Source organism: Protobothrops mucrosquamatus, unplaced genomic scaffold, assembly GCF_001527695.2.
Source record: "Protobothrops mucrosquamatus isolate PMUCROS unplaced genomic scaffold, P.Mucros_1.0 scaffold153, whole genome shotgun sequence".
Classification (NCBI taxonomy): Eukaryota; Metazoa; Chordata; class Lepidosauria; order Squamata; family Viperidae; genus Protobothrops; species Protobothrops mucrosquamatus.
This window is the reverse complement of record NW_015386517.1, coordinates 262,435-283,658: the sequence shown is the minus strand read 5'-3', so window position 1 is coordinate 283,658 and position 21,224 is coordinate 262,435. Positions and strand designations below refer to the sequence as shown.

General features: G+C 37.0%; 1 protein-coding gene across 1 annotated transcript in view; it reads right to left on the bottom strand.

The window, feature by feature from the left end:
* SYNE2 (spectrin repeat containing nuclear envelope protein 2) overlaps window positions 1-21,224 on the bottom strand; it is a 211,399-nt gene that overhangs the window by 13,436 nt on the left and 176,739 nt on the right. The window contains exons 96-104 of the mRNA XM_015813323.1: window positions 17,990-18,148; window positions 16,945-17,114; window positions 8,970-9,132; window positions 7,302-7,489; window positions 6,404-6,554; window positions 6,023-6,205; window positions 4,079-4,219; window positions 1,901-2,095; window positions 365-647 (exon numbers count right to left, since the gene is read on the bottom strand). Coding sequence (XP_015668809.1) covers window positions 365-647; window positions 1,901-2,095; window positions 4,079-4,219; window positions 6,023-6,205; window positions 6,404-6,554; window positions 7,302-7,489; window positions 8,970-9,132; window positions 16,945-17,114; window positions 17,990-18,148 — 1,633 coding nt within the window. The remainder of the gene's footprint in view (window positions 1-364; window positions 648-1,900; window positions 2,096-4,078; window positions 4,220-6,022; window positions 6,206-6,403; window positions 6,555-7,301; window positions 7,490-8,969; window positions 9,133-16,944; window positions 17,115-17,989; window positions 18,149-21,224) is intronic.

Here is a 21,224-nt window from a genome sequence, read left to right as displayed (position 1 = left end):
TTTTCTTTAGACTAGCCAAACCCAAGTCCTGCAGCCGTTCTTCATATGTTTTAGTCTCCAGGCCTTGGATCATCTTAGTTGCTCTTCTCTGAACTTTTTCCAAGGTCTCAACATCTTTTTTGTAGTATGGTGACCAAAATTGGTTGCAGTATTCCAGGTGTGGTCTCACTAGGGTTTTATAAAGCAATACTAATACTTTGCGTGATTTTGATTCTATGCCTCTGATTATGCAACCCAGAATTGTATTTTTTAATTACATTTTAATTAAAAGCTAGGTAACTGCTTTTGTGTATTTGGATTGTGTAACTGTTTGTGTATTTGTGAGTATTAACATTTCTGGATAGGAGGGTGGGTTGGAATTTACCTGACAGTGCGCTGAAGAATGAATCCTCTTCCTCATCCTCAGGGGAGGAAGAGCCTCCCACATCTCCGGTGTGGTCCCACTCCAGTGGAATGGAATCAACGCTGACAGGGGTCTCGCAGCCAGACCTCTCGGGACCCCCTGTGGTGGGCAGGATGTGACAGAGAGACTGCTGCGAGGGTGGCCCCTCCTGGACTATCTTCTTTGGCCAAGGATCAGTTTGCATCCCGCTTGTATAGTCTGAATCAGCTTCATTTTCTGAAGTCCCTTTTTCGTCTTCCAGTCCCTCAACAAGACAACAGAAATACTGATATCGAACACAACTATTAACATGAATTACTTCTGAAACTACTTTGTGCTCTCAATGTTCAAGAAAAATGGGAATCCTCCAAAGTAGGATTACTTATTTGAATTTATTAGCTGCCCAACTATAACAGACTCTTAGTTACCTACTCCCTTCTTTCTTCTAAACCAGTGTTTCTCAACCTTGGCAACTTTAAGATGGATGGGCTTCAACACCCAGAATTCCCCAGCCAAACTGAGTTGAAGTCCACCCATCATAAAGTTGCCAAGGTTGAGAAACACTGTTCTAAACCATTTAAACCATCCATCAAATGCTAGTTTCTTAGCAGTGATATATGAATGAAGATATTGTTTATGAAGGAGAAAGGCAATCTATGATCAAAATTCCATTTAATGGTCACCAGACATGCTTCTGACATTTGGTGGCACACCCACCACTTTTCAGTAGTATAACTTCTGGATGTAGATGTTGGTGGAAAGGTATTGTTTCTAAAATAAAGGTCCACATGTGGACCCTTGTTACAGTCTACAAGAGACATGGGGGCAAAATAAGAAAGAAAGTCAGTTTCTCTCTCAATTTCTAACTGCCTTGCATTTCCCAAAATGAAATGGTAGATCAAGTAAGTTAATAGTTGTGTTAGAGATGAGGGAGGCAAGAGAGAAGGGTGATAGAACAAGATCTCATTTACCAAAGCATTTACCATAAGCCTACATCCCTCCTAGTTCTAATATCTTTTCTTCTTTAGGTCTAGATTCTTCTGCCACTGAATATTCTCCTTAAGAAACAAAAAGTTGTAAGCCTGTTAGAGATTAAATCTTGCTAAAACCTTTTAAAATAAATAACCTGTCCTTTAATTAGAACAAAGTGTTCTTATTCCATCTTCTAAAGTTTAATTTGTTTAATTTGTCACACATAAACACACACACCCATCCACATACATAAATGCATACATATAGTCTTTCTCTTTAGAATTCAAAGCAGAGATGATCTACATCTAATCATTAATTAGACCCTACCTGCTTAGATTCCAGGTGCCCTGGAATCAAAGAAAAAACAGTTTGCATATAATAATAACCCTTTCCTTAACTTGGAAAAAACAGTGTTTTAATTATTGGAAGTTTGGAGAATACATCTTCCATTCCTTTTATTCTTTATCTACGTGGCTTTTGAAAATGAATCTATTGGCAAAGAAACAACATGGCTTCCAGCAAAGATACAACTTCATTAGCTCTTACTGGGTGCCAGGATGTCAGTCTTTGGTGGAATCGGGCTACTCGGCCAAACACTTCCTGGCAGTAACTACAAAATTCTTCTAGTTCCTCTTCGAGTATAATGGCATCCTCTGGTTCACTTTTTTGAATCAGATATTTCCCAGAAGCAATCAGATGATCAATCTTACTGGTATTTAGCATTATTTCTCTCTGGAAACCCTGTTTAAAAGACAGATAATTATAATTCCTAAGTATTACTGCACAGATTAATTAATTAGTGCAATTCAGATTAATCAATCTCATAAAGAGAGGTTAGGAACATATAAGGAGAAGCACAGAATATTTCAGCATGGAAAAGTTTGCTGAACTCAAGATAGATAAAGCAAATAAAGCTGTATGTCCACTCTTCAAGAAAAGTTTTGCCTTCTCTAAAGTTATTAGTTTTCTCTAACCCTGAGTACAGAAATATTAATTTATTAACTGATTCACTAGTTTGTTTTTTAATTGATTTGGGATGCAAATTGCTTTCTAGATCTTTCAGGTGCTTGCTGAGAGAAAGAAGATGTGGTTGGCAAACTAGCCTTCTGAACCCCAAAAAACAAAGGCTAAGAGACACGGTCAAGCCCAAAGCATAAGGAATATGTACACTTCCTCACTTACAGAGATACACAAGAGGAAAGCCTTGCTTTCTGGGAACCGCTGAGCAGTTGGAATTTGGGGCTGCTTCCAATAAACTATTTCTGGTTTGTGTTTGATTATATGTGAGCTTTGGCCAAATGCTAATGGAGAATACTCTCTAAATCTGGTAGAATCCCTTGACAAATTCCTAGACAAATATCCTTCCCAATTAATTTAAACAGATTTTTGTGCACAAAGAAATATGTATATAGCTTGAACCTCTCCAATGAAATCTATATTGAAGTTACCATTGATGGAGGGATGTGCACACACATACACACAAATCTTTGTTTTTTGTATTATGTTCCTAGACGGAGTTTAATATGGATATAATTTATTGGTTGAACTCATATCATAGTCTTTTTGTACTGTTTGCTCTAGTTCAGTGGTTCTCAACCTTTTTAATGCCGCGACCCCCAACCGGTCGTAAGTCGAGGTCTAAACCGGTCGTAAGTCGAGGTCTAAACCGGTCGTAAGTCGAGGACTAAACCGGTCGTAAGTCGAGGACTACCCAACCGGTCGTAAGTCGAGGACTTTCTCTGCCCGGGAGCGCCGCGCATACGTGGTTCCGCCCCCTGAGGTGTAGCTGGCAAGCGGCAGAGACAGAGCAGGCCGACCACCAGCTGGCCCAGCTCAAGGGAGGTAAGGCACCCGCCGAAAAAGGGAAAAAAAATGGCGGACAGCCTTGCTTGGCGACCCCCGTGAAATGGTCGATCGACCCCAAATGGGGTCGCGACCCATAGATTGAGAACCGCTGCTCTAGTTGTTTCAGTCCAGGCTGCCTGTTTTTGTGGATTTTAATTGTTTTACTCTTTATATGGATTTTGTAAGCATCCAGAAACTTTTGGAGTGAGCAGCCAAATTAAATTGAATAAATTAAATTATTGCTCCTTATCAGCCATTTAGAAGTCCTTTAATTGGTGGAATTATTGGGGGAATCACCTACAATATACAAATAAAAAGCTGAGGCTCCTAGGGTCATTTAATTTCTTAAGCCAATGGTATAGCCTCTTGAATGCCAAAACCAAAGGTGAAAGCTATAAAATACCTAAGATTTTTATTGATGGTGAGTACAAGAGCTGGACAAGGGAAATCAGCCCAATAGAGACAATATAAGTGAAGTTAATTGTTTTTTTTACTGTGATACAAGAATGGTCCTGCTAATATCAAGCATGGATTTCCTAATCTCATATGTTGCAGTAACCAAGAAGGAATTAAACCGGACTGGCCACGAGTGATGGCGAGAAAGGACTGATCAGTTCTGGATATAAAAGAGACCTCAAACTTATTATTACAGATATCCTAAATGTAGCTTTGTTTTATTTAGACAGCGAACAGATTAAATAGTGTTCTTTAAATTTATGGGGCTCCTATCAAAGAGTTTAAGTGAATTTAGTAGATATACTAAGCACCAAATACAAATACAAGCACCAGGCTCAGATAATCAGTAGGACGTCTGAAACCCATCTCCCCCAATCTGTTATGGAACAATTTCCTTTTTTTAAAAAAAAAGTCAATATTTACATTAAGCTGCCGCATTTTATCATCAAAATCACTCTTTGAGAAATGTTCCACATTTGTCAGCTGCAGATCCATTTCCGTTAACCACACCAGGATGATGTTGTCCTTTGTTCCCATAAATTCTTCCCATTGATTGGTAAAGTGCTAAAGGCAATAAAATAATACAGATACTCAATGCAATAGTTGTTATAAAACACACTGTCCTTAAAAATCTGCTATTTATTAACATCTTAAAGTGTGTTGATGTGCTATATCAGGAACCAATGAAGCAAAAATGAGAATTCATTAACTCTAGCTTGTATCTCAAGCTGTAAATTTCACAAAGCATATCTGGTAATCTTTCTGATTAAGGTCACTCAAATGTTGTTAGTTAATTATATAAATATAATGATTAGATTTAGTTTTTCTTCTCTGCCAAAGAGTTTAGAGCAGTATACAAAATTCTTTTGCATGGCTCACAACAATCCTATAAGACAGTTAAGCTTGAATCTGTGTATGACTGGTCTAATGAATGTAATGACTAAAAAGGATTTGAAGCTGAATCTCCTGCTACTTAGTTTGACCTTCTAATCATATTTAGTTCTCCTCATGATTTAAATTCAGGACTGAATCAAAGTTTGTGCATGCAAGAGGTAGTAGACTGAATCTCTAATGTCTCCAAATAAAACAAATGCTAAAGGAATAGTATAACAAAAACCCTCTAGTTTAAAGTATATTAAACAAGGTCTCGTGCACATTAGAAGGGTTGGAAAATTGAGGCAGAGTCACTTTTGTGATCGATTTATAGTTGTTAAATCCCAGCATTATTCATTTGCCTATGAACCTTTCTAAGTCTTTTATTAAAGCTAAAAAATGTCCATAAGTATTAACTTCTCTATAAGCATTGGAAATATTAGCATCATCCAAATAAGTTAACAATAACAATAATTTGTTTAACACAAAGTTAGATAACATACTACATGCCAAATAGTTTGCACTTCAGTTCCCATTAGACCCAATCAGCAAGGCCAATGGTAAAGGACTTCAGAAGTTGTCATCCAAAACATTTGGAAGGGACCAGATTACCCACCTTCAGTTTATAACTGTCAAGCACAGCACATTACAATCAGGAGGCTGTTAACTGACTAAAATCACTCAGCGAACTCCACAGCAAAGTATGGATTTGAACCCGGGACATTTTGATCTTTCTCTAATATACAATGCCTGTAGGGAGACTATAAGAGCCCTCATGGTATCGTGGTTAGAATACAGTATTGCAGGCTAACTCTGTCCATAGCCTAGAGTTCAACCCTGACTGACTCAAGCTTTACTCAACTTTCCATCCTTTCGAGGTCAGTAAAATGAAGGCCCAGATTGTTGGGGGCAATATGCTGACATTATAAACCACTCAGAGAATACTGTAAAGTACTATGGAGTGTTATATAAGTCTAAGTGCTATTGCTATACTAACCACAAAACTACACCAATTTGATCTCAGATACTACAATTCTCTAACTGTGCAACTTTGAGTAAGGATAGAACTGAAATACTTTCACCTGGGAATTCAGAATGCCATGGTGATGGTTCAACGACAGCAGTGTTTCTCAACCTTGGCAACTTTAAGATGCCTGCTGGTCGTGGAATTCTGGGAGTTGTATCTTAAAGTTGCCAACACTGCACTACAGAATTCAACAGACACTCCCTCTTGTTCCTTAAGAACACATTATTTAGACCAGAGGTCCCCTACCCCCGGTCCATGGACTGGTACCGGGCCATGGCATGCCAGAAACCGGGCCGTGCAAACAAGTGAAGCCCATCCATGGGATGCAGGCACCACACGGAATCATGCCCCCTCCGGTCCACGGAAAAACCTCTCCCCACAGAACTGGTCCCTGGTGCCTAAAAGGTTGGGGGTCTCTGATGTAGACCTCTGATACCTGCTTTATCTCCAAACCTGTTTGCAACTACCTTAAGTCTCCTGAGAATTGCTGTGACACGTTTCTGAAGATTGTCCCATCGGTGATTACCCTCATAAACCATCTGCTTGAGCTTGTTAGCTGAATCAGTGCGATTCTCACGAGCCAACCGCCGATATTGCTTATTGATTAATTCTAGCTGGGTTAGTCGCTCATGAATTTGCCGCTGAAATGCCTGAGGAAAAAAAATGTATTTTATATTATTTTTTCCAAGTGATTTAAAATTAATGCATTCAAAATACTGAGTAGGAAAGCTGCTACCCAAGAAAAGTGAAAAATTAAAATATAAGATATGTTTGATATTGAAATTTAGAAAATTTACCTAATTGGCATCTATACACAAAGATGGAAAAACTACAAAAGGAGTTCTTACTTCAAATTTCTTCAACTCTTCCTTGGCAGTTACATATAAAATCTCTGAAGAGTTGGGATAGGCTGCAGTTTTCTCTGCTGTTTTCAACCAAACTTCAAAACGAGAGTAATCTTCCAAAAACTTTTGCCATAGTCGCCAAGTTGCCTCAATCCTATTGCAGAAACAAGCAGCAACAGTTTATTTCCAAATATGAATCCCTTTCTACAAGACATGTCCTGCACCAAATTTCATTTATGTTTCAATCTAAACTGAACCAAATGAAATCCAATAATCCAATCCAAATCCAATCAAATGAGCTATACTCAACTCAACTAAAAAAGTGCATTCAGGTCTTGGTTTGCATTCTGGCATTTTTCCAGAGACATATGCCAACACATCAATGGCAGAAAAATGTATATACCAAATATATAATTGTAGTAAATGTTCTGTGCCTGGAAAATCTTACCTTGTAGCCTAGGTAAAGTATGTAAGATAATCAAATGTTAAGTTTGTCATTTTTGTATAATATCTACTGTAGCATTTAAACATTTTAAATAATTTATTCTAGCTTTAGTTACTGCATCTAAGGGCAAGGAACTGAATAAACCATTAACATTTACATTCCCTCATATCAGACAATAAATGTATTATATTATTTCCTTAGATTTGAGGTTTTTAGTTTAGAGTTATTTAGAAACTAGAGCAATATCTCAGATAGAGATTTTCCCATAATTTCTTTTTATATGGAGAATGAAACAGAGACCAATGAATAAACTGTAGCATGAACTAATGTTTCCTACACAGTAAATTACTTATCTGTTCTTTCTTTCAAGAATAGATTATTTGGACTTTTCATACATTGTTTATAAAACTAATGTGGATTTTTTTTTTTTGAGGAAGAAGAGAAATAATGCCTCACTTCATACGCCTCTCTATAGACATGGCACAGATGTTTCTCCACCGCCTTTCTAAGCTCCTTGTTGTCTGCTGGATTGAATCACATTCGGTCTCATTGGCACAAGCATCAGAATCATGCAGCAAGATCTCACATATATTGAAGACTGATTCCACACCTGCTGTGTGCTGTTCAATATCCCGTTGCAGGTCCTACATCCATGAGCATAAAGTCATCTCCAGTTATAGTATTAGTTTCATACAATACAATAGAAGAAGCCATTGGAAGATCATTCCATATTCCAAAAGACTTTCCTAACGATTGTTATATATTAGCCATATGATTAGTTATGACAGACTGCTGATAAGAGATCAAATAAGTACATATACTCTTCAAACAAGAAGCTGAACATATAACCCAATAGTGGCAATCTAAGTTTTCTCCTTAACATTACATTATTTATTATTATGGAGGTTATTATGGAGGAAAATTAAAACATTTAATTAAATAAGTATATTAAAATATTAAACTATATCATCCTGTGCATAGTGACATCTTGCTACTGCACTTCCCCCTTTGCATTTTTGTAATTAAAAGCACTGATATACAAATAATCTATCTGCACAGACATTATTTTTCAAAAGTCTATAAACAGTGAACTCTTGTGTGAAAATGTTATTCTTATGCCTTAAAAGTTTCACAATCTTGGTATTACCTGCTACTATCAGTCCTCCTTACCTGTATATCCTCAAAAATCTAGTCTCCTTTGAATCAAGCTTAACACATGGCAAATTCATGTATGCGCCCATATAACTTTCTTAGCAACAATGTATAAATGATTTGCAATTGCTTGTAGTCAATCAAATACTAATAAACAACATCTAGCCTACATTGTAAAGTTTTCCTTTAAAACCCTTATCCTATCGATTAAATTAGAAGGCCACAGGGCAGACAGAACCAATGCAACACAACGTATCCAGGCATTCTGCTGGTCAAGACCCACTGAAAAGACTGCAGATTGCATGAATATAAGTATTTCTACGGAGCTTTCTTTCATTTAATGTCTAAGACAACTTCTCAATGGATTTTCTCTCTCTCTTTCCTATTTTATAGAGACAAGGTGGGAGCTGACCACAGCAATTCATGATTCAGACACCTAAAGCACTCAATGAAAACTACAAATCTTGGACACTTTTAATTTTTTATAGGCCTTCCAAGTAAAGTGATTGGTTTTCTGGACTACAAGATCTGCTATATGAAACTAATAGAATGATCTAACTCAACATTTTGCTAGGTACAGTAGACCAACATATACCTCTAAAGTTTACAAGCAGGGCATAAAAACAGCAGCATTCCTAGTTGTTTGTTCTGCATTTGTTCTTCAATAAATTGTGTCTAAAATTTAGAGGTTCTACTTCAGTATTCTATGTTAGATATACTGCTAGAGAGTATTCCCCATTCAGTATTTTTTGTGTGTGACTAGATTGGGGTGCATATTGAGTCTGTAGACAATTCTTGGTGCTATAATATATTACTGAAGACGATGCATGAAATTCAAATAATAAAAACATTACCAAACTCTTGGAAATAGGAATATATAACACAGATTTACAAAGAAGGGAATGATCCCAGGAACACTAATCGAGATAAACACTGGCCAAACTCTTTCAGTTCTACTTTTTTCCACCCTACCTGCTGCTCTGCAAGTCTCCTCTGTATTTCTTGATCATCACAGATGTCATAAACAATAGGTTTAGAAAGCTCAGATTCAATGCGTGCCAGCCACGTGTGAAGATGACTCATGTTTCTGTCCAGCTGTTGTATGAAAGCAAAGGTATCTTTCAACTTCTTCACTCTGGAAGGAGGAAAGGATACATAATCAAGAAAAACATAAAGCATGTAAGAAAGGGTGTCTGTATATTTGTGCATAGTTGTGACTTTTCATTTAATTGAATTTCAATAGACATCAAGCTTTGCATTTAATGCTGTAACTTACCCCAAGCTGCTGCCTTGAAGCTATTTTGGAGAATTACTCCAGTCATCCCAACCAATATTTGGAGAAAGCTGAAGTTCAACCCAATCAAGATGGGGGAAGCAACCATACAATCAAATTATTACTTGACTGCTGACTCTCCTTTAGAGCAAAGAAGAACTATATGGTTCTAAAGAGCCGTACAACTCTTTCCAACAGGTATTTTGTATAAATATATTAATTTCTGAATCATCTGTCACCTTAGTATAGAAGTGTTTATCCCAGAAATACTTTCTTACATCTGACAGAGACAGCCATTTTGCTTCCAATATAAGTACAGGTAGTCCTCGACTTACAACAATTCATTTAGTGACCTCTCAAAGTTACAATGGCACTGAAAAAAGTGACTTATGACAGTTTTTCACAGTTATGACCTTTGCAGCATGATCGTGTGATCAAAATTCAAATGCTTGGCAACTGGTTCATACTTATGACTGTTGCTGTGTCCCAAGGTCACATGATCTCTTTTGCAACCTTCTGACAAGCAAAATTAAGATTCATTTAACAACCAGGTTACTAACTTATCAATTGCAGTGATTCACTTAACAACTCTGGCAAAAAAGGTTGTAAAATGGGGCAAAACTCACTTAACAAATGTCTCACTGAACAAAAGAAATGTTGGGCTTAATTGTGGTCGTAAGTCGAGGACTACCTGTATTAGAAACCTTCAATTTGCAGCAAAATTCTAGGGTGAAATAGGATCCCGGATCCTGATCACATATCTTGATATCCCTAAATTAGTAAGTAAGCTGTTGGAGGAACCTATTAGTTTCCTGATCATCATCTTATTCTTCTCTGCAACTTTTCCAGTTTCCCTACATCTGTTAAAAGTGATATTCCCAGAGTCATATTCTTTTCTTCCCCTATATCAGTTGTATCTTTCAAAATTTGGAATTGTCACCTGTCCAAAGTTACAGTATATCAATGTGGAATATGGCAGATAATACAAAACAAGATCAAGGGACCTGGAACATTATAAAGCGTCTGATGCCAATCTGATGAAGGCCAAACTAGTACATATGACAGGATAAAAATGAAATAAATAAATATTCCAAATAGGAGAAAGATTTACCACGTTTCCACAGAGACATCACGAGCAACATGCACCCACAAGCCTTTGTGTGAATGGATTCTACTCATGCCAGGGATTCCATGGACAGAGCCAGCATTTGGGGTGGCCGGGTGGGAGTGGGGGATGCAGAACTGTCATGCTGTCAATTCATTTACTCATAACAGGCAGGTACTAATCTCTTTCAGCAATGATGAGGAAAGCAAAGGGTTGGTTTCAACAAAGAGGGAGAAGCCGCTGAATGTTATTTACTGGCTTGCGATCCCCCCCCCCATACACCTTTTGTCCAATCCTCCCTCCAGAGACCACACACGCACCACATAATCACCATCCATTCTGGCAAGCACTGGGCCCATCCCCCAAGACTGCTGCAGCACACAGGCAAGGCTCCTACATCATCGTACAATTTTATTCTCACCAGACCCTTGACGACCAGAAATGCACTTACTGTTTATAAGGGAAAAGCATTCCTTAGCTTATCAGTCCAAAGCTGCAGGGACAGCATCTGACTGAGCCGAGCACTGGAGGAAGAGGAAACCCCTCCTCCTTGGATGCCCTATTTAATATCACTGCCTTAACATCTTCTCCCACATAGAACGAAAGAGAAGAGTTGGGGGGTGAAGGGGGGGGAGAATCTCAGGCCTTCCCCTTTTCCTCATTTGAGCCATCACTAGAGAGAGTGTGGTGCATACATGCCTGAACGCACACACCCAGAAGTCCATGATGAATAATGCTGCTAAAAAAAATAAATGCTACTTTTCTTCTGATTTGATATCTGTCAACAATACCAGGTTCCAACCAAAGGCTGGCTTGAAAGAGCTAAAGTGCAAAAAAAAAAAAAAGGGGGGGGGGACCAATAATTTAATCTCTTGAAAAAAGAATATTCTATGTTTTTGCCTGCATGTGATTTTTAGGACCACAGTAACCATAATGCTCAGTGGGAAAATGCTACTCAAATGGCAGATATCTGTTAAACACCTTCCCTTTCCACTCTATTATGTAGCATAATTTAGGTGTCCTAGACCAGAGGTCCCCAACCGTGGCAACTTTAAGACTTATGGACTCCAACTCCCAGAATTCCTCAGCCAGCTTGGCTGGCTGAGGAATTCTGGGAGTTGAAGTCCACAAGTCTTAAAGTTGCCAAGGTTGGAGACCCCTGTCCTAGACTACATTCTCACATGATCATACTCTACATTTCTCCATTCCCTGTCATAGACACCAAATATGGGGAGTGGAGAATATTAGATCTTGACATTAAGATTTGGGTAATCTTTACAGTTTATTTTACTGGAGGTGTTTAGAAACATTACAAGTGGTAAAAGAGAAGATGAGATTCATATGGAAAAAAACCCAGCAACTGCATAAAATCAAAATAAACCCAATTGAAGAAAAACATTATTACAAAGATCTAAATGAGATTTGAAGATTGATGAGCACATTGGAATTAAAAGTAAAGTGGTTTTTTACTCAGTACTGCATTGAAAATAGTATAACGTAGGGGCCAATGGAATTCTCAAGGCATGGGATGAGGGGATGCAGGTGACAATGGAATCAGGATGTCCCCATCTAAAAGGTACTTTCATTAGTATCCCTGAGGTGATCTGAAGGTTCCTATGGGTAGATAAAATACAGCTACATGTATAGGTGTGGCTTAGTTGTCACAGGGAACCAGATAAACAGCTAATTATTTGTTACTTTGTAAATATGAAAGTAAGTATTTCCCTTTCTCCAAATAGCACCTGATGGATGAGAATTATGCTACTTTGGCAAAGCAATCATATATGTTACTACATAGATGATACTGCAGTACTGATAATAGAGTTACAGGTAGTCCTGGTTGCTTAACTATCATTTGAAGTTACATTGGCTCTACCCGGAACTTCTTACAACCCGTTCACATGATCATATTTGGGCACTTGGCAACCAGCTCCCTTTTATGTCCATTTGCAGCATCCTGCATTCACGTGACCATGATTTGCAACTTTTTTTTTTGCCAATGTTTACTTCCAGTTTCTGGCAATTGGGGAAAATGGATTTGTTTAATGAATATGTTGTTTGCTTAATGACCATCATTAAAATGGTTATAATTTCAAATCTAGTCATGTGATGCCTTGACTTATGACAGAAATGACTGTTGTTATAATTGTAAATTGAGGACTACTTGCACTGAATGAATGTGAATCCTCAAAGGTCACATCAAGCTCTGGAACAGAGATTAAGGACTGCATTGCAAAAATAGATATGGGCCCAATATGGGTGAGAGCTTTGCAGGTCTAAATAAGCACTTTGTCCCTTTCCCCTAATGCATATCAAGGCAGAGTTTTAAGGGTTTTTTTAAAACTTATTTTTACTTTGTCCTAATCTAAAGGATTATGGTGGCTACAGAAGGTGTGCCAATAGGCTGCATGGGATCTGTGGCCTGCGTTTTGCTTCTCTGCTTAAAAAGGTAAACGGAGTGATGCAAAACAAGATTAATAATTTATATTAAATTAATATCTATCGTTTTTATTTTTCCTTAATGTTAAGGAAAAAAAATGAAAGCATGTTGTGAGAGCCTGTTAAAAATCTGTATTTCAAATTTAACATTTTAAAAGAGAATAATGAGAGGGATATCATAAAATACAACTTTATTTAATTTATATCCTTCCGTAAAGAGAAATTTCAGAATGCATCCGATTTTATTTTGAGGCATTTCCAAGTCTTATTATTTTTGATACCCTATAAACAACAAAAGAGATTAAGCACTTTATGAAGGGAAAAAGCCAAGTTAATTTAAGAGAGCAAGGACACAGCACGGTATCATTTCTAATAGTCCAAAACATTCCACCCAAAAAGGAGACATCCTTATGTTAATCAGCATACTGTTGCCTATTTGTTAATATGCTTTAAGCAAACTTGTTTAGGAGCAGACATATGCACTCATCTACTGAACTTTCATTCCTCAGAGCTGTGTGAGCCAGTTTTCCAAAAGTTAATCCCTTAAACTAAAAGTACTTTATGATGTTTTGGACAAGAGTTTTTCATAAGGAAAAGAATGGCTACAGGTCTTGAACTTGGAATACCATAATATAAGATGCTTCCTGTTCAGAGCATTACGTTCTGAAAAACTGCCAGGCCACCCCCTAAATGCCTGAATGGATATGATCTGGAGGACAAACCATACATTCCTGAATTGCACAAAATACTGTGTCCTTGAAACACAGTGGATTGCACATCCCTTTTTAGGACGGTTAAGTTTGCTTTATGGAAAAGATCTGTCTTCTGCCCTCAACAGTATCACAAATCAGCTCCTTGATTTGTTACATGGGAAACCAGCCAAAGAAGCTTGTTAATAATGTCTATAAAATTCTATGAAGTTTTATGCAATGACAGAATTACACAACTACAATTTCCTGACTAAAAATACATTGGCAGCATGCATCTTGTTTTGAGAATTTTAATCTTGAATTTGTCTTTTAGATTGAATGGCACACCTGCAGTTTATACAAGACTTCAACTGCTTGTGTTAGCAAAAACATTCTGTAAAGTAAGACCAGGAATATAGAGACCTTGAGACAACAGACTGCATGGAACAAACCAAATTCCACCATAACTTAATTAATTTATGTAATGACATCATTTGCATCAATTTACATCATTTACTCAATGACCTCATTATGAAGCTGACTTAATTTACATCATTTGTATGTTTATGTTACCACAGAAATAGCATAAAATGGTGTGAATTGCAAAAATGCTTCAATGATATACTCCTTGGTTTAATGTAATATCAGGAATAATGGATACTTGTCCCTCAGCATTTGGATCATTATATCACTATATCTTTATAAAGCAATATCACTATATAATATACTTCATACAGTATTACAAACAAATAAAATACTTCTCTGCTCTAAGGACTTCTAAATCTCATAAGTGCGGGATCAAAGAAAGAGGAATGAAAGACAAAATAATTAACAAAATAATGCAGAGCAGTAAAGACATTTTAAATTTCTATCAGAGACAGAGAATTAAATTTACATCTCTCTGATGTACATATTAGGATCATTATATATTGTTTCATTTCAGCACCCATGAAGGGGAAAGCTTCACTCTGATCTAAAGAACACAGAAATATATTTTGGAAAGAAATGCCACCTCCAAGTGAGAAACACCTCGTGCTTTTTAATCTTTAAGGCTTCTTCCCATGCCTCAAAGTACCTCCAATGTTGCTACATGAAATAGCTCAAGAAGTTCCACAAAATTTGCATGTATCAAAATTAAAACAGATGCCTCTGGGTTATTAATTTGTTGTTATTGCATTGTTCAAAGATACACTAAGTTCCCCAAATTGCCCCTGGTTAGATACACATTCTTTTCCAGCTGCTTCTCTGCACAAAGCAAGCCTTTGTGCATGGCACCCAAGAGTGCTTGGGCACTGTGGAAACATGACAAGGCCTCATGGACTAGAACCTTATGGCAAAGCAAAGGATAAGAAGCACACCAAGAACCAAGTGAAAAGCTTGTCTTAATTTGCCCATATGTCTCCAGCTGTTGATTGTTTTAAGGTGAAGCCACATCTTTACTACAATGATCTGTTTTGACCAGTGGCTTCTGAATGGTTTTTGTTGCAATTAAAATGCTCCCCAAATATGTATGGCATACAAATTTGTTATAATTGATTTAAAACCAAAAATTACTTGCACAAAATACATAGATCTTACGAACACTGTTTAGTGAAATTTTGGCAATACTATTTTAAAAAGAGGACATATTTGGATGAGATATGGTGGAAATTTGGATTATTGATTAATTCTTCCCCTCCATCACTGACTCCTCTCACAAAGGAGAGCACAGCTGTACATCCCAAAGGTGCTTTTTCAAAAGGCAAACTGGATTTTGTTTTTCTTCAAAGATGTTTCTTCAGCCGAACTGAAGATGCTTCTTGGATGAGAAGTGAAATGTCTTCAAGGAAAAACAAAGTCCCGTTGGTCTTTTGAAAAAGCATATTTGGGACAACCATGACCTGGATGGCTGAGAATTTTCACAGACATAGGTGAAAATAACCAGAGAGTATCCCTCTGGTTTATTTAAAGTTTTGGGGAGCTCCCTTCTTACTTGTGTTGGGAAGAATTCTGCAGACATTGTGGTAAGCTTAAAAAAAACAGCACATCTTGGCTGCGCTGCTCTAGAAAGCAGTCAAAGGGTAGGATTACATGCTTCAGGAAAAAGGAAAGATTATGGTAGCTCATTGCATCATCCAAATATGCTCAAATTGTTTGAACGTATAAATCCGTGCAAATGGAATAGTTTCATGGCATAAATCAATGGCAAAATAGAACGCACCTTAATCCACCACAGATTCACTTCATCCCTCTTTTACAATAAATACGTTTCCTTTTGCAATATAGAATTAATGAAGCCATATTTGAATGTTATTCTTACCTGCCTATCCAAGTGCCAAAAATAACTGATTTCTACAATCTCCTTCTCTAATAGTGAAGAAGAGATCTTTATGATACCATGCTTTTTCCTAACACATAAATCAATGATATTTTACAGGGAAAATGCACGCACAGTGTCTTAGTTCAGCTAAATCTGTCTTAATCTTTCCAGGGAAGGGCTGAGGCTAAAACATAGGTCTCGTATTCTTTTCTTCATTCCTTGTCCCTTTTCTAAATTTCTGAAAAGTCTGCAAATCTTATATTATTATTGGATGGTACCAATATTACAATATAATCCAAATATCTGAGTCATGTTGCAAAAATGGAAAACTAATTCTTGCATGCTTCAGAGGCAAATAACTTCTTGGGAAATACAACTGCTAAAATGTTGGACAGCGACTGCCAGTCAACAGACATACATCTGAAGGAAATGTAATATGTTCACCAGTTTGTCACTTAGCATATGTTTAACATAAAGTAGCAGTTAACAAACCAATTATATCTTTCTAAACAAGATGTTGGGGTAGCACATACTCACAAAACATAGATGAATTACAATCACACATTACTTTGTAGAATCATATTGACTAAAATGTAATGCATAAATCAACCTTGAAGATTCTAACAGAATAATAGAGTTGGAAGGGATGTTTGAGGTCTTCTAGTGCTGAAGAAGACTCCTGTGAGTCCCTTGGACTGCAAGGCATTCAAACCGGTCAGTCTTAGAAGAGATCAACCCCGACTGCTCTTTAGAAGGCCAGATCCAGAAGTTGAAACTCAAATACTTTGGCCACCTAATGAGAAGGAAGGACTCACTGGAGAAGAGCCTAATGCTGGGAAAGATTGAGGGCAATAGAAGAAGGGGACGACAGAGAATGAGGTGGCTGGATGGAGTCACTGAAGCAGTAGGAGTGAGCTTAAATGGACTCCAGAAGATGGTAGAGGACAGGAAGACCTGGAAGAACATTGTCTACGGGGTCGCGATGGGTCGGACACGACTTCGCAACTAACAACAACGACAAAAGTCCAACCCCCTGCTCAAGCAGGAAATTCTATACTATTTCAGATAAAACTTCTACTCAAGTTGTTATTTCTTTTATAATTCTATTATGCTTATATACCAACTAATGAACACATACTTACCTTCCTCCAATAATATCAAAGAGATGCTGCCAGCGGTCATTAATTTTGTTGAGTTTCTCTTCAATTTCAGCCCCTCTACTTTGGTTGCTAGACTTGATCAGCTGATTGCCCATTTCCTTGAAATGAACTAGTTGACTTTCATTAAACAGATTGATTTCCTCCATGTAATCCTAAACAAGAGAATTTTAAATTTTTAAATCAACACATTTTGCATGAACTGGAAAAGGTAGAAACAAAAGTTAGACTTCTACAGAAAGAAGTTTAAATGTAGGTTTCTAGTATTTTTACAGTAAAAAAAAACCAGAATATTTGATTATATTAAAAAATACTGTAATCAGCTCCCTCTTTTTTATCCCTGTCCTCTGTTGATAAATTGCCTTTGGCCTTCTAGCTACTGTAAACAAACAGCTGACCCATCAGTTTCTCCCAGATGACTGTAACACAAAGTTTAAGAAAAAAATATTTAAGCTTACATTTTATCTTCTTCCTCCCATCTTCTCCCTTTTTCCTTATGTATCACAACTTTTCAAATGTACACTTTAATATGTTTAAACACTGGGACTCTCATATTATACATTTTGTAAGTTTCTGAGAGCTTTTTTTTGCTAAAGGTTAAGTGTCAATTTAAATAATTAAAAAATAATCACCACAGAAGACTAAGGATTTATTTATTTTGCAGTTATGAGAAAAGCAGAAGATTAAGTCAAGATGTTTTAAGTTAATACTTACTGATCTCTCCTGAAACTCCATTATGGCAAGCATACCTAAGCAAGAATAAACTTCTGTGTACATCGANTTTTTTTTGCTAAAGGTTAAGTGTCAATTTAAATAATTAAAAAATAATCACCACAGAAGACTAAGGATTTATTTATTTTGCAGTTATGAGAAAAGCAGAAGATTAAGTCAAGATGTTTTAAGTTAATACTTACTGATCTCTCCTGAAACTCCATTATGGCAAGCATACCTAAGCAAGAATAAACTTCTGTGTACATCGATAATACAAGCTCAAATGAGGAGAAAAAAAATCTAACCAAAGTTTACTCACCTTCTGCAGCTTCTCTATCATGTCTTCAATACTGATATCTGCTGATTGAGGGACTTTTTCTTCCATCTGCACCAGCCAAGTACACAGCTCCTTATTTTTTTCGTTGAACACAATCCAGGTATTGAGTCGGTCCTCGATATCTTGCTTGTGCAGAGAAACCTATGGAGGAAGATATAGATGACAAGTGTCTTCACTAAATTTTGGAAGGAGCCAGTTTACTGATGCAATACATAAGCAGGTAAAAAGAATGCATTTTATTTATTTTTCCCCTGCAGATTTCCCTGCAAAATCCATTAACACTCTCAAACAATTCCTTCCCTTTCAAATAATATTTTCCCCCATTTTTAGATAGTGATGGAAGCATCTTTGATATAACAAAGACATTTAAAGCTTATCCAGAAAACACCAGATCATCTCACTTATCAGTCCATATCACGGTAAACCAAAAATGTATGCCTTAATATTATGTGTGAAGAAGGCCATGAAAGCATGCAACATGTAGTGTGCTGCTTACTCTGGCTTAAATTTCAAATAAATAACAGAAAAGCTATGTTACATACATAGCTATATTTATTGTGGTCACTGGTGTAAGACAAGGTATATTAAAAGAGCTTCAATCTGCTTTTACTTTGAACCTTCTTAGCATTCAGGAATGTAAGATCATTTCTACAATGCTGTGGATTCTGCAGTAAAGTTGTATGAAGCCTTGTCAATTTGAACTACAGGTAGTCCTCGTCTTACAACCACAACTGAGCCCCAAATTTCTGTTGCTAAGTGAGACAGTTGCTGAGTTAGTTTTGTCCCATTTTACGATCTTTCTTGACACAGTTGTTAAATGAATTGCAGCAATTGTTAAGTTAGTAGCATGGCTGTTAAGTGAATTTGGCTTCCCCATTGACTTTGCTTGTCAGAAGGGCGGAAAAGGGGATCATATGACACCCAGGACACCGTTGCCAAGTGTCTGAATTTTGATCATGTGACCACAGGGATGCTGAAACAGTCATAAGTATGAAAAAATGGTCATAAGTCACTTTTTTCAGTGCCATTGTAACTTCAACTGGTCACTAAACAAACTGTTGTAAGTCAAGGATTGCCTGTATCTTGATATTTCTAAAGTGCCCAATAACTCAGCAATGTAAATCAATTTAAAGTATTAGGTAGAAAATGAAATATAAAATATAATCAATATTAATAATACTATACATAATCACGATAGAAATAACAAAGATGATTGTCATTGGCAGATAAAGTTAACTTCTTTTAAGCTTTCTGGATAAATTGAAGGACTATATTTCTGGAGAAACAGATTTCGTATTTGCATCAGAAATGAGGAGGTGATAAGCCACCTGGGAAAGCCAAGGGAAATAATCAAAACAATTAAAAAACGGAAATTAGAATATTTCGGACATGTGATGCGACACCCAGAAAAATACGGCATACTCCATTTAATCCTCTAGGGAAAGATTGAAGGCAAATGAGGTCCAGGCAGAAGAAGAACATCGTGGCTTCAAAATCTAAGGGATTGGTTTGGACAAAACTCAGCAGCACTTTTTCGTGCGGCTGCTGATAAAAACGGGATCGCCAACATGATTGCCAATGTCCAATAACGGATATGGCACAAGAAGAAGAAGAAGTTAATAAGCATATGAAAAATATATATCTACTTTAAATTGTCTTTGGTTTGGAGCAACGTATACGCTCCTCTGTCCTGTTCCCTACTGTGCTGGCATGCCAAAACCCTGCCCTTGATATTCCCCGCCTCCTTGCTCCAGACAGTCCATCTGCTGTTTGTTTTCCTCTTTCTTTCAGCAGGAGCATCTGGCTGGTTAATTTTGAGGGGCTCTTGGGCAGCTGCACTGCCTCGCTTTTAACACAGGCAGGGGATGGGCTTTTCCATTTATTGTTTTCAAACAATATGCTTTTGTTGGAGATTTCATTTTAGGGCTAGGGATATCGGTAGGAAAGAAAATGGGCCACTCTAATTATCAATTTTTTGCACCTAAAACATGGTATGGTTAACTTAATTTGAGAAATTGATGCAGGGTTTTTTTTATTTAATAGTGTCTTGGTTTTCAGAATAACAGACCCATCACAATATAAATTTGGGAATCAGACTTTTTTTTCTAACTTTTGCCATTAATTCACTGAATATTCATGCACTGGGCTAAGCTGTAATTAGTTCTAAGTATGATCACCAAGCTACCCATATCCCACAGATCAGAGGGTTAGCTACTGACAGATGGCTTTATACAACATGTAGAGTTCAATGTCATGCTGGATTATGATTAAGATAAACTAAGTTGTAACATCCCATGATTACTGATTATAAAATCCTTCCTCCTTAACTATAATCAGACCCATGATTTGAAAAGTCACATTAAGCAAAACCATGTGTCGGACAACATATGAAGCCAAATCATGGCATGTTTAGTTTAACAATTGCAAAAGCAGACCTCCTCTGGCCTTGGCCCAACAATAATTTCTCACTTTTGAACCAATTTTCTGTATAGTGGGCAAAATGACAACATATATTTAATCTAGAACCAGGGGTCCTCAACCTTGACAACTTTAAGACTGGTGGACTTCAACTCCCAGAATTCTGGGAGTTGAAGTCCACCAGTTTTAAAGTTGCCAAGGTTGGAGACCTCTGGTCTAAAATCTAAAACAAAAAGTGTTAAAGCAGGATAAATATCAACCAATAAGGTTAGATTCAAAACTGCTAAAATTTAAACATATTAAAGTTAGTTAATTGTTCATGTTAGACTTGGATATGAAAAAGGAACCTAGAAAGGATTAACTGATCCCAGCTAAACATGTATTATGATTGTAGCCATGCAGTTAAATCCAGCATTTTTATACAAGGTAAGGCCTACTGCAATTTAAATACACCAGTTTCTTTCAAGGAAGATTTTAAAATGTTAAAAAGCAATAAAACAACAAAATAGTAATATTAGCAGCGAGTGGACGGTGCTGAGGAGGAAACTCCAGCAATGGGATCTCATTGCCTTAGCTTAGAATTTGGGGATGATTTTTGAAAATTACTGTTTAGCATGGCATTCCTGATCTTTGAAAAACGTAACACACAGTTGTGAGGTGCGTAAGATTTAAGAACTGCAGAGTTGAGTAATGGAACAAAATGCGTAATCATTCCTTGTATTTGAAACCTCCATCTACAACTTGCAGAACAAAGTCAAGTTTGAAGAATTTCAAAAAGAGGCATCTTTAGAAAAATGCA